Consider the following 14,841-nt stretch of genomic DNA (forward strand, 5'->3'; position numbering starts at 1 on the left):
TTAGAGAGGAACCCGACTCTGAGAGTTGGCCTGTCCTCTTCTGGTTGTGCCAGGTGGAGATCATAAGAGTACATGGCCATTAAGGCCAGATCGTTCTTCAAGATGTTCATAGATGACCAGCAGGGTCGAATAATAATCACAGTAGTTGTCGAGGCAACAGATCAGTATCTCAGGAGTAAATGTCAGTTGGCTTTTCATAGCCGAGCATTCAGAGGTCGAGACAGCAGGTGTGGTAGTGACAGAGAGATTTGAAAACAGCAGGTCCGGGACAAGGTAGCACATCTAGTTAACAGGCCAGGGTTCCCTAGCCACAGACAGAATACAATTTAACGTTTGGTACAGATTGTCCTCCCACGTCTGTCCCTCTTTGTAAATGTGTTAACTTCATCCAGGATCAATTACATTAACATATCAGTTTTGAATTGAGTTGAGCGTTCTGTTAGTTTCTGACTGTTTTTTGTGTAAGGAAGGAAATCTATTTAAAATGGAAATGTTTGGGATTCCGTAAGTAGAGATGGAGTCCTCCATCGGGGTCTTGATAGGCAGTAGGGCTTATTTTGTTAGGTTAATTTTATAACTGGAGATATAAGCTGAATTGATCTATGATCTTTAATGTGTTTGGGTGTGCTCGTTTTGTGTAGTCAGTTGTTGTGATAACCATCTTGTGTGTTGACAGAAATACTTTCCACAAAACCTTCTCAATTAGATGTTAACTACAAAGTAGGCTTACCTGGCAGAAGTAAAATACAAGTCAGAAATTTGGACAAACTCATTCAAGGGTTTTTCTTTATTTATTTATTATGGGATCATGTAGTAACCAAAAAAGTGTTAAACAAATCAAAATATATTGTAGATTCTTCAAAGTAGACAAGATTGTGCATAGCTGTCATCAATGAAAAGTTACTTTGAAGAATCTCGAATAAACAAATATGAAATATACACTTGTTGTTGTTTTTTGTTGTTTTCTCCCGAGCAATTAAATTCAGCTGTGATTTAAGCATTGACATGGACTCAGAACATACATTTTCGTTGTTTCTCTATGAACCATTGTAATTTTGAGAGTGGAAAAACAAAATCAACATCCTTTGGTAAATAACTCAGATTTTTATAGCGCCCTCCATGAAGTAGTTTTTATGAACCATTATTTTAACCAGGTATAACTGGGCCTTTCACGGACAATACAAATAACAGAGAACTTTGGATCACCGGGTCTGCTGCTTCTAGTGATTCTGAACGGAGCAGAGCAGATATTACCTGTTAAAACTATGGCTGAGGAATTGGCGTATAGGATTTTAATCATGTTACTGAGGTTGTAGCCATTTCCCATGTGTTCCAAGACAGACCGGAATTATGACCGTTCTAGTCTATCAAAAGATTTTTCTGTATCGAGAGAGAAAACGGCCCAAGGAGCTTCTGAGGAAGCATTTAACATATGTAATAGTCGACGAAGGTTATTCGAGAAAAATAATGTTTTAACAAAGTGTGGACCATGTGGACCATTTAATAAAGGCATTTGTCTTTCCTTTATGGAAACATCTAAGGAAAGTGATTCTTCCTCTTTACCCAAGATGGTGATTGAGGTTCTTCTGTAATCATTATGATTACATCTTTAGTTGTGTTTGGGGCTGATGGGGGGAAAAACAGACAGTTTGTACAAATGGTTCTCTATTCTATACAGTGGGGCAAAAAAGTATTTAGTCAGCCACCAACTGTGCAAGTTCTCCCACTTAAAAAGATGAGAGAGGCCTGTACTTTTCATCATAGGTACACTTCAACTATGACAGACCAAATGAGAAAAATAAATCCAGAAAATCACATTGTAGGATTTTTTATGAATTTATTTGCAAATTATGGTGGAAAATAAGTATTTGGTCACCTACAAACAAGCAAGATTTCTGGCTCTCACAGACCTGTAACTTCTTCTTTAAGAGGCTCCTCTGTCCTCCACTTGTTACCTGTATTAATGGCACCTGTTTGAACTTGTTATCAGCATAAAAGACATCTGTCCACAACCTCAAACAGTCACACTCCAAACTCCACTATGGCCAAGACCAAAGAGCAGTCAAAGGACACCAGAAACAAAATTGTAGACCTGCACCAGGCTGGGAAGACTGAATCTGCAATAGTTAAGCAGGTTGGTTTGTATAAATCAACTGTGGGAGCAATTATTAGGAAATGGAAGACATACAAGACCACTGATAATCTCCCTCGATCTGGGGCTCCACGCAAGATCTCACCCCGTGGGGTCAAAATGATCACAAGAACGGTGAGCAAAAATCCCAGAACCACATGTAACAAAGTAACAAAGCCTACCATCAGTAGCACACTACGCTGCCAGGGACTCAAATCCTGCAGTGCAGTTTGCTAGAGAGCATTTGGATGATCCAGAAGAAGATTGGGAGAATGTCATATGGTCAGATGAAACCAAAATATAACTTTTTGGTAAAAACTCAACTCGTCGTGTTTGGAGGACAAAGAATGCTGAGTTGCACCCAAAGAACACCATACCTACTGTGAAGCATGGGGGTGGAAACATCATGCTTTGGGGCTGTTTTTCTGCAAAGGGACCAGGACGACTGGAAAGAATGAATGGGGCCATGTATCGTGAGATTTTGAGTGAAAACCTCCTTCCATCAGCAAGGGCATTGAAGATGAAACGTGGCTGGGTCTTTCATCATGACAATGATCCCTAACACACCGCCCGGGCAATGAAGGAGTGGCTTTGTAAGAAGCATTTCAAGGTCCTGGAGTGGCCTAGCCAGTCTCCAGATCTCCACCCCATAGAAAATCTTTGGAGGGAGAAAGTCCGTGTTGCCCAGTAACAGCCCCAAAACATCACTGCTCTAGAGGAGATCTGCATGGAGGAATGGGCCAAAATACCAGCAACAGTGTGTGAAAACCTTGTGAAGACTTACAGAAAACGTTTGACCTCTGTCATTGCCAACAAAGGGTATATAACAAATTATTGTTATCTGTCATAGTTCAAGTGTACCTATGATGAAAATTACAGGCCTCTCTCATCTTTTTAAGTAGGAGAACTTGCACAATTGGTGGCTGACTAAATTCTTTTTTTCCCCACTGTATGAGTCCTTATGGACCAGGTGTTGTCTATTCTATATGAGTCCTTATGGAGCAGGTGTTGTCTATTCTATATGGGTCCTTATAGAGCAGGTGTTGTCTATTCTATGTGAGTCCTTATAGACCAGGTGTCCTTATGGACCAGGTGTTGTCTATTCTATGTGAGTCCTTATGGAGCAGGTGTTGTCTATTCTATATGAGTCCTTATAGAGCAGGTGTTGTCTATTATATATGAGTCCTTATGGAGCAGGTGTCGTTATGGACCAGGTGTTGTCTATTCTATATGAGTCCTTATAGAGCAGGTGTTGTCTATTCTATATGAGTCCTTATGGACCAGGTATCCTTATGGACCAGGTGTTGTCTATTCTATATGAGTCCTTATAGAGCAGGTGTTGTCTATTCTATATGAGTCCTTATGGAACAGGTGTTGTCTATTCTATGTGAGTCCTTATAGAGCAGGTGTTGTCTATTCTATATGAGTCCTTATAGAGCAGATGTGAAACAAAAAGCAGGACCCACAGAGGAACTGATGAATTAGGGGTGGGTAATGGAGGCTTGATGAATTATGGGGCGAGGGTGTAATGGAGGCTTGATGAATTAGGGGACGAGGGGGTAATGGAGGCTTGATGAATTATGGGGCGAGGGTGTAATGGAGGCTTGATGAATTATGGGGCGAGGGTGTAATGGAGGCTTGATGAATTATGGGGCGAGGGGGTAATGGAGGCTTGATGAATTATGGGGCGAGGGGGTAATGGAGGCTTGATGAATTATGGGGCGAGGGGGTAATGGAGGCTTGATGAATTATGGGGCGAGGGTGTAATGGAGGCTTGATGAATTATGGGGCGAGGGTGCAATGGAGGCTTGATGAATTATGGGGTGAGGGGGTAATGGAGGCTTGATGAATTATGGGTCGAGGGTGTAATGGAGGCTTGATGAATTATGGGGCGAGGGGGTAATGGAGGCTTGATGAATTATGGGGCGAGGGTGTAATGGAGGCTTGATGAATTATGGGGCGAGGGTGTAATGGAGGCTTGATGAATTATGTGGCGAGGGTGTAATGGAGGCTTGATGAATTATGGGGCGAGGGGGTAATGGAGGCTTGATGAATTATGGGGCGAGGGGGTAATGGAGGCTTGATGAATTATGGGACGAGGGGGTAATGGAGGCTTGATTAATTATGGGGCGAGGGGGTAATGGAGGCTTGATTACTTATGGATGGGTAATGTAGGCTTGATGAATTATGGGGCGAGGGGGTAATGTAGGCTTGATGAATTATGGGACGAGGGGGTAATGGAGGCTTGATTAATTATGGGGCGAGGGGGTAATGGAGGCTTGATTACTTATGGATGGGTAATGGAGGCTTGATGAATTAGGGGGCGAGGGGGTAATGTAGGCTTGATGAATTAGGGGGCGAGGGGGTAATGTAGGCTTGATGAATTAGGGGGTGAGGGGGTGATGGAGGCTTGATGAATTAGGGGGCGAGGGGGTAATGGAGGCTTGATGAATTAGGGGGCGAGGGGGTAATGGAGGCTTGATGAATTAGGGGGCGAGGGGGTAATGGAGGCTTGATGAATTAGGGGGCGAGGGGGTAATGGAGGCTTGATGAATTAGGGGGCGAGGGTGTAATGGAGGCTTGATGAATTATGGGGCGAGGGTGTAATGGAGGCTTGATGAATTATGTGGCGAGGGTGTAATGGAGGCTTGATGAATTATGGGGCGAGGGGGTAATGGAGGCTTGATGAATTATGGGGCGAGGGGGTAATGGAGGCTTGATGAATTATGGGACGAGGGGGTAATGGAGGCTTGATTAATTATGGGGCGAGGGGGTAATGGAGGCTTGATTACTTATGGATGGGTAATGTAGGCTTGATGAATTATGGGGCGAGGGGGTAATGTAGGCTTGATGAATTATGGGACGAGGGGGTAATGGAGGCTTGATTAATTATGGGGCGAGGGGGTAATGGAGGCTTGATTACTTATGGATGGGTAATGGAGGCTTGATGAATTAGGGGGCGAGGGGGTAATGTAGGCTTGATGAATTAGGGGGCGAGGGGGTAATGTAGGCTTGATGAATTAGGGGGTGAGGGGGTGATGGAGGCTTGATGAATTAGGGGGCGAGGGGGTAATGGAGGCTTGATGAATTAGGGGGCAAGGGGGTAATGGAGGCTTGATGAATTAGGGGGCGAGGGGGTAATGGAGGCTTGATGAATTAGGGGGCGAGGGGGTAATGGAGGCTTGATGAATTAGGGGGCGAGGGGGTAATGGAGGCTTGATGAATTAGGGGACGAGGGGGTAATGTAGGCTTGATGAATTAGGGGACGAGGGGGTAATGGAGGCTTGATGAATTATGGGACGAGGGGGTAATGGAGGCTTGATGAATTAGGGGACGAGGGGGTAATGGAGGCTTGATTACTTATGGATGGGTAATGTAGGCTTGATGAATTATGGGACGAGGGGGTAATGTAGGCTTGATGAATTAGGGGACGAGGGGGTAATGGAGGCTTGATTACTTATGGATGGGTAATGGAGGCTTGATGAATTCAGGTGGGTAATGGAGGCTTGATGAATTAGGGTGGGTAATGGAGGCTTGATGAATTAGTGGGCGAGGGGGTAATGGAGACTTGATGAATTAGGGGACGAGGGGGTAATGTAGGCTTGATGAATTAGGGGACGAGGGGGTAATGTAGGCTTGATGAATTAGGGTGGATAATTTAATGTACATTAAAAATGTATTTAACCTTTATTTAACTAGGCAAGTCAGTTAGGAACACATGATTATTTGCACTGACAGCCTACCCAGCCAAACCCGGGCGACGCTGGGCTCATTGTGCGCCGCCATATGACACTCCCAATCACGGCCGGTTGTAATATAGGCTGGAATCGAACCAGGGTTTCTGTAGCGACGCCTCTAGCACTGAGATGCAGTGTCTTAGACTGCTGAACCAGGGTCTGTAGTGACGCCTCTAGCACTGAGATGCAGTGTCTTAGACTGCTGAACCAGGGTGTCTGTAGCGACGCCTCTAGCACTGAGATGCAGTGTCTTAGACTGCTGAACCAGGGTCTGTAGTGACGCCTCTAGCACTGAGATGCAGTGTCTTAGACTGCTGAACCAGGGTCTGTAGTGACGCCTCTAGCACTGAGATGCAGTGTCTTAGACCACTGAACCAGGGTCTGTAGTGACTCCTCTAGCACTGAGAGGCAGTGTCTTAGGCCACTGAACCAGGGTCTATAGTGACGCCTCCAGCACTGAGTTGCAGTGTCTTAGACCGCTGTGCCACTCGGGAGCCCACTGAGATGCAGTTTCTTAGACCGCTGTGCCACTCGGGTGCACACTGAGATGCAGTGTCTTAGACCGCTGTGCCACTCGGGTGCCCACTGAGATGCAGTTTCTTAGACCGCTGTGCCACTCGGGTGCACACTGAGATGCAGTGTCTTAGACCGCTGTGCCACTCGGGTGCCCACTGAGATGCAGTGTCTTAGACTGCTGTGCCACTCGGGAGCCCACATGTAGTATTGTAGTTCTTGGTCAGGTATAAACATTTAGTATTGTAGTTCTTGGTCAGGTATAAACATATAGTATTGTAGTTATTGGTCAGGTATAAACATGTAGTATTGTAGTTATTGGTCAGGTATAAACATGTAGTATTGTAGTTATTGGTCAGGTATAAACATGTAGTATTGTAGTTATTGGTCAGGTATAAACATATAGTATTGTAGTTATTGGTCAGGTATAAACATATAGTATTGTAGTTATTGGTCAGGTATAAACATATAGTATTGTAGTTATTGGTCAGGTATAAACATGTAGTATTGTAGTTATTGGTCAGGTATAAACATGTAGTATTGTAGTTATTGTACTGTAGTATTTCCTCTGTGGTCCTTAAAGGTACTGATATCCTGGTGAACCATTCCAGTGCCATTAACCAGGAAGCCTGGAGACACCCATGAAGAAGGTGGACCTTTATGGTGGGCGTCAACCTCCGAGGGACCTATCTGACGTGAGTGAATGGCTGCGGTCTCAAATAGCACCCTGTTCCCTTTAAAGTGCACTACTTTTGACTAGAGCCAACAGAGCTCTGATGAAAAGTAGCATATATATATGGAATAGGGTGCCATTTGAGACCTCGACAATGAATCAGTACACTAAAGAATGTCTGTCTGTCTCAACTTCAATGTTAATGACAGTAGTCTAGTGTGTTATTTACCAAACTGAAAAGGTGTTTGTTCATTGCAAGCTTTGAAAAAAATGAAGAAGTATTATTTAATGCCAGGAGATGGCAGTGTAATCTTGTCTGCTGTACTCTATGGTTATCAGCTGATTACCCATGTTATACAGGGCCATCAGCTGATTACCCATGTTATACAGGGCCGTCAGCTGATTACCTACAGTGCGTTAGGGAAGTATTCAGACCCCTTCCCTTTTGCCACATTTTATTACGCCTTATTCTAAAATAGATTTATTTTAAATGTCCTCATTAATTTACACACAATACCCCATAATGACATCACAATACCCCATAATGACATCACAATCGCCCATAATGACATCACAATACCCCATAATGACATCACAATCGCCCATAATGACATCACAATAGCCCATAATGACATCACAATACCCCATAATGACATCACAATACCCCATAATGACATCACAATAGCCCATAATGACATCACAATACCCCATAATGATAACGCGATAATAGGATTTTAGAAAGTTTTGCAAATACATTACAAATAAAAAAATTACAGAAATATTCAGAACCTTTGCTATGAGACTCGAAATTGAGCTCAGGTTCATCCTGTTGCCATTGATCATCCTTGAGATGTTTCTACAACTTGATTGGAGTCCACCTGTGGTAAATTCAATTGATTGGACATGATTTGGAAAGGCACACACCTGTCTATATAAGGTCCCACAGTTGACAGTTCAGGTCATGGCAAAACCAAGCGATGAGGTCGAAGGAATTGTCCATAGAGCTCCGAGACAGGATTGTGTCGAGGCACAGATCTGGGGAAGGGCAACAAAACATTTCTGCAGCATTGAAGGTCCCCAAGAACACAGTGGATTTGCAGAGCCCGGACTTGAAGCCAAATATCTCTGGAGAGACCTGAAAATAGCTGTGCAGCGACGCTCCCCATCCAACCAGACAGAGCTTGAGAGGATCTGCAGAGAAGAATGGGAGAAACTCCCCAAATACAGGTGTACCAAGCTTGTAGCGTCATACCCAAGAAGACTCGAGGCTGTAATCTCTGCCAAAGGTGCTTCAACAAACTACTGAGTTTGTGATACATTTACATTTGTCAATTAGCAGACACTTTTATCCAGAGAGACTTGCAGTAGTGAGAACATTCTTTTTATCACTAAATGTGATATGCTTTTTTTTATTTCATACATTTGCAAAACATTCTAAAGACCTGTTTTTGCTTTGCCATTATGGGGTATTGTGATGTCATTATGGGGTATTGTGATGTCATTATGGGGTATTGTGATGTCATTATGGGGTATTGTGTGTAGATTGATGAGGAACAAACAGTTTAATACAGTTTAGAATAAGGCTGTAATGCAACAAAATGAGGATGCACTGTACATTAACCAGATTTATTTGTGGGTAAAGTTGATAACATTACCGGTGGAGGGTTCTTATCAACAGTCTAAACCCATCTACATTTTCTAGAAATAAAATTTAAAAAGCAGCTAGTTAGTGTGAGTTATTTTTGAATTCCCCCTATTCATTTAATGAATGTAAACATTAAAGTTTAACTTTCCAGTTTTGTTAATATAAATCTACAATGAGCCTAACATCAACCCATACGTTGTCCTCAGTTTTCTCATCCTTCCACATGTTTTGTACATGTTACAAATTGTCCTGTATTTTTATTTATTATGAATAAGATGATCATTTTCATCTCTCATAACAACACGATGACGTAGCTACATATCCGAATCGACGTATTTCCGGTAAGGCCTCGTTTTATTTCTATGTTTTGGAGAAGAAGAAGAAGAAGAAAATATCTCCCACTATCCAGCTAGTCGGAGTGGTCTATCGCTTGCTTTGACCGCTGATTGTTACTTATAATCATCCCAAACAACTCCTTCCTTTTTATATTAGAAGAAATAGCTATATGAAGAGTCTCCGGTGTAAAGGTAAGTGTTTATTGACAATAACAGAGAGATAGGCGTCTCTTTGTTCTATGAGTCGGATCACGCTAACGACCGTAGCTAGCTAGCTAGTTAGCCGTAGACGAAAGCCAGCTTCATATTCGGACTGCTGTTTGATTTGAAATAGCTGAATTAGCTAGCTCGGGTGTGTTATGTTAGCCGCGGGCCCAGCTAGATAATTAGCAAGCTAGATAGATAGCGATATGCAGAATGGTTGAAATGACTAGCCAGTCCAGAATTAACATTATATCAATGCGTAAGCCACTGATAACGATATGGGCTATGAACAATATTTGATCTGTGTTGCTAAATATCTAGTAATTGTAACAGTAGGCCGTACTTTGCCTTAGTTGTCTTATGCTCGGTATACACTACACGACTTCTGAAATCGTAACAACTTGGACGTGCTCACATTTCCCGATGCCCTTGTCCCCAAATCTTTCTTCCCATCCATCCTAAAACCACAGGACGAGGGTGTTCACATTACACAATGAGTCCCTAGTTGAGCCTGTCCTGCTTTTCTCGGTTGTCGTAGGAAAAACACAAATAGGTGCAGAAACATTTTTTTTTAAGTATTGAGGCGCAGAATATTGTCTTGATTTCATGTCGTTATATATATATTTTTTCTGTCATGTAATGTAGGACACTGATGTAATATTGGTTCGTTTTGCCTGTTGCCTCGGGTGAGTGGAGCTTTTACGTAAGTACCAAGTACCAAGGATTCTGTTTTCCCTTGCAAAAGAGATTGCTTTTGATAAAACGTATTTTTCTTCCTTCCCAATGAAAAATATTAGAAAATGTTAAAATATGTATTTTATGGAAAAGATATGTATGTTTTATGGACGATGCACCATGCTGTCTTGTTGACAAAATGACAGAGCTGTTCCATTTGAGAAGGACATGCCTCCCTCCCCGTTTTCACCAGATGTGACAGACATCGGCCTGGGCTCAACATAATTGAATCCGCCCATTGTTTTCGTCTCACATGCTGAATGCTCAATGGCTATTGGGAGCAGTCCTTGCCCAATCATGCTGTAGCACTGCTCATACTATAAAATGCACAACCAAAATTTAGGACATGTCAGAAAATGGTCAGGACATCCGACAGGGGTCTGGAGAACAGAACAGCCATCATTGGTGCGTCCTTGACCTGCTCAAACTATGCGAGTCTCGATGTAATGATCCTAGCCCAAGTTCATAGGATTTCAGCTAGATCATGAATATTTGTCTGAGATGGCAAAAATGTAGTGAATTCATGTTAAGGTAGTGTAGTGTGACCCGGCCTTAAACCCTCTACGGGCTGTATGATTTATGCTGTGATTTTGCAGACATTTCCACGACGTTGGCAAATGTTAAAATCGTAAACGATTGTTGGACATTGGGCTCGTTCAGTGTAACAGGGTCTAGGTCGTAGGCTCTGACCGTTCAGGTGGTGTCTTTATCATGTCGTGTGGCAGGTGTTCCGAGCTGATCCCAGTGACTGACCAATAGGGACACTGAGTATGCACACAATTAGTCAGAATATTATAATAGTTTGATTTTAAACATTTACATGCTGTGCAAGAAGGAACGATTTCCCTAATAATCTTGTTTACATGATGGGATGTCGATAAATGCAGAAAATATCCAAACAAAATAAATGTTCTACCATGTTACCATGTCTCGCGCATAACCGTAGAGAGAGGCTTGCGCTGCTGGTACATGCATAGATCAAATACACCGCTGGTGTTGACGTAAGCCTGTACCAATTTAACCAGCTTGATATCAACATTTTAATTAATACACAGTGATGTGATAATGGTAAAAGACTGAATCTGACGTACAGTCTGCACAAAGGCCTTAAACTCAACTCTACGAATTACTATGGAGTTGAGCAGCGGCGAGTGTGAGCGGACTGTTGCTAGCAGATTGTAACGTGCTCCATTAGCCATTACAGGATAGTAGGCAGGGCAAACCCTGGTAGATCATCAACAAATAAATCGCAGTGTGTTTTTGGACACATTCAGCAGCTTTTACCAGATTAAATACAATACCATTGGAAATCAATGTTAAAAATTCAGTTGTATATTCATAAAAACATAAATTGAGCTGTCAACTGCTTCTGTTTTTTTTTTGTCACGTCACAGACGCCAAGCCCCTCCCCATGCCACTCGCAACAGACAAATGTATCTTCTTCCTCTTGGACAGCCTGCAGTTTTTAAGTTGCTATTTGAGGTTTGGTCCAACACAATCGGTCGTATGGACACCGAAACACATTGAGACACTATTTGACTGTAATAGAGGAGACCTTGACCTTTCTAATAATACCTTATTTATGTCTCAACTCCTAACATGTCGAACAAAGCAGACCCTGCTAAAACGAGAGGATCAATGAACATGTTGTGGAAAATCAATCAAATGTATTTATAAAGCCCTTTTTACATCAGCCGATGTCACAAAGTGCTGTACAGAAACCCAGCCTAAAACCCCAAACAGCAAGCAATGCAGATGTAGAAGCACGGTGGCTAGGAAAACTCCCTAGAAAGGCAGGAACCTAGGAAGAAACCTAGACAGGAACCAGGCTATGAGGGCTAGCCAGTCCTCTTCTGGCTGTGCCAGGTGGAGATTATAACAGAACAAGGCCAAGATGTGGGGTCAGTGTGCTCTGGGCATTACTGACTCAAATGAATGAGATGTGTCTGGTGTAGGACTTAACTTGGTGATACCATCTCAGTTCTTAGTTCTCCTATCCTCTGAAATATAAGTTTTCCTGTTTACAAGTTTGTTTTGATTTTGGAGCAAAAAATGGTAAAATAAATAAATCTGCTAATGCAGAATGACTAGATCCCATTTAGCCCTGCCAAGGGAGCGGGTGAAAATACAGAATGACTAGATCCCATTTAGCCCTGACAAGGGAGCGGGCGTTAATGCAGAATGACTAGATCCCATTTGGCCCCTGAATGCTTAATGATAAGCTGTAGACCACGCTGTCTACCACGAGAGTTCTCATCTATATTATTCGTAGCCATCTATTTACCACCACAGAACGATACTGCCACTAAGACCGCTCTCAACCAACTCTATAAGGCCATAAGCAAAGAAGAAAATGCTCACCCAGAAGTGGCGCTCCTAGTGGCCAGGGACTTTAAGGCATGCAAACTTAAATAAGTTTAACCAAAATTTTACCAGCATGTCACATGTGCAACCAGGGAAAAAACAAAATCCTAAACCACCTTTACTCAACACACAGAGATGCATACAAAGCTCTCCATCGCACTCCATTTAGGAAATCTGACCATAATTCTATCCTCCCTGATTCCTGCTTACAAGCAAAAACTAAAGCAGGAAGTACCAGTGACTTCTGTGTTGCTCAATACAGAAGTGGTCAGATGACGCGGATGCTACACTACAGGACTGTTTTGCTAGCACAGACTGGATTATGTTCCGGGATTCATCCAATGGCATTGAGGAATGTAAGACACGGATGTGCATCGATGATGTCGTCCCCACAGTGACTACACGTACATATCCCAACCAGAAGCCATGGATTACAGGCAACATTCTCATCGAGCTAATGGCCAGAGCAGCCGCTTATAAGAAATCCCGCTATGCCCTCAGACGAACCATCAAACAGGCAAAGCATCAATACAGGACTAAGATTAAATCCTACTGCACCGGCTCTGATGCTCGTCAGATGTGGCAGGGCTTGAAAACTATTACAGACTACAAAGGGAAACCCAGACTCGAGCTGCCCAGTGACGTGAGCCTACCAGACGAGCTAAATCCCTTTTATGCTCGCTTCAAGGCAAGCAACCCTGAAGCATGCACGAGAGCACCAGCTGTGCTGGATGACTGTGTAATAACGTTCTCGGTAGCCAATGTGAACAAAACCTTTAAACAAGTCAACGTTCACAAAGCCGCTGGGCCAGACAGATGACCTATTACTGCTCGGCATCTGCCTGTAAGGCGCTACAGAGGGTGGTGTGAATGGCCCAGTACATCACCGGGGGCCAAGCTTCCTGCCATCCAGGTGGTGTCAGAGGAAAGCCTATACATTTGTCAGAGACCACACGGCAAGTGGTACTGGAGCGCCGAGTCTTGGACCAAAAGGCTCCTTAAGCGTTTCTACCCCCCCCCCAAAACCATAAGACTGTTGAATAATTCACTAAGTAAACTCAGTTACAAATAAAATACTCTGTTTTATTATATCTGATTAACAAAATGAGTTCATACGATGGGATTGTGTAACACGGACAAGGAGTAATTAAAGTTAATGAACACCATTCCAACTAGGAAGAAACAAATTGGTTGGGGACTGTGTAAACACATAAGGTCGTTAACCTATGGTTGAACCTACAGAACGGAGCTCTGGGGTTTTTAGATAAGACAGTGAGTGCATTCTTAGGTTTTCTGTTAATTAGAACTGTCAGCTCAGTGTTGATCGATAATGTTGAGGGGTCAAAAGTTACCTGGGAGTATGTTAGTAAGTTAGAATGAACTTTTCACCTCACTTTGTCCAGGTCGAGAAGAGGGGATTCTGTTAAAGCAATGAAATGACGTCATGATCTGTATATAAACTGTTGCTCGTGGTTAAGTGGGAGTGCGCTCCGAGAATAAATTGTTACCTATTATTAAAAAGACTGGTCTCCGTCTATTTTATGCAAACAAGAATCTTACAAATTCTCATAAAATAGATTAATTTCAATTAATGAAAGCACATTGGCATAATAAAAATAACACTAACAATTACTTGTTATTATTATTTTGTATTTGTCTACTTGGTAAATATGTTCTTCTTAAACTGCACTGTTAAGGGCCTTTAAGTAAGCATTTCATGGTAAAGTCTACACCTATTGTATTAGGCGCGTGTGATGAAGTTTGATTCGATTTGGATTTGAACTCACACTTCTATTATGAATAAGTACTATACATTTTTCCATAGGGGAAACGGCTCCAACTCACGATGGAAGACTGCTTGCACACCTCTTCAGAGAACCTGTCTAAGCTGGTCCGCTGGGCCCACAGTCACGGCACCATCTGTGCTCTCATCCCGAACCTCAAACACCTGCTTACCGAGGGTTCCCATGGGAACCTGACAGCCATGTGGGGGTGCAGCGCGGGCCACGCCTACCACTGGCCCCTCCCCGCCACCTGTAAAACAGGCCAGAAGGTAGGTGTTTTTTTTTGTCCGAGATGTTTGTGATTTTGAATGTTCTATTGACAAGCTGAACATGTTTGGGTTGGCAAGAGGGCAGAAACAGACTGGAGCCCAGGATAGGCATTTATGGCACTGCAATTTACACTGGCCAGTTTACACCACCCCGTTCACAAAAATGGTTCGCTCCTACAGACAGTGAGTCATGTGTCCGTGGCTTGCTATATAAAGCAGGCAGGCAGGCATCGAGACATTCAGTTATTGTTTAATTGAATGTTAGAATGGGCAAAACAAGTGACCTACACGACTGAGCGTGGTATGATTGTCGGTGCCAGGTGTGCCGGTTCCAATGCTCCGGTTCTCAGAAACGGCTGGGCTTTTCACGCACGACAGTGTCTAGGGTTTACCGAGAATGCTGCGACAAACATAAAAATATCCGGTCGGTGGCAATCCTGTTGCCAAAAAC

The 14,841-nt window shown here is 43.1% G+C and overlaps 1 protein-coding gene across 6 annotated transcripts in view; it reads left to right on the forward strand.

The window, feature by feature from the left end:
* Positions 1 to 9,043: 9,043 nt before the first annotated feature.
* Positions 9,044 to 14,841, forward strand: part of kiaa1958 (KIAA1958 ortholog) — a 37,492-nt gene continuing 31,694 nt past the window's right edge. Inside the window, exons 1-2 of one of the 6 annotated variants that reach the window (XM_031802723.1) lie at positions 9,044 to 9,226; positions 14,163 to 14,390. In XM_031802723.1, coding sequence (XP_031658583.1) covers positions 14,184 to 14,390 — 207 coding nt within the window. In that variant the 5' untranslated portion in view covers positions 9,044 to 9,226; positions 14,163 to 14,183. Of the gene's footprint in view, positions 9,227 to 9,321; positions 9,942 to 14,162; positions 14,391 to 14,841 lie in introns of those variants that run through there. The other 5 variants (XM_031802718.1, XM_031802720.1, XM_031802724.1 and 2 more) reach the window with 5 other exon arrangements.

The sequence above is a fragment of the Oncorhynchus kisutch genome, linkage group LG23, assembly GCF_002021735.2.
Source record: "Oncorhynchus kisutch isolate 150728-3 linkage group LG23, Okis_V2, whole genome shotgun sequence".
Lineage (NCBI taxonomy): Eukaryota > Metazoa > Chordata > Actinopteri > Salmoniformes > Salmonidae > Oncorhynchus > Oncorhynchus kisutch.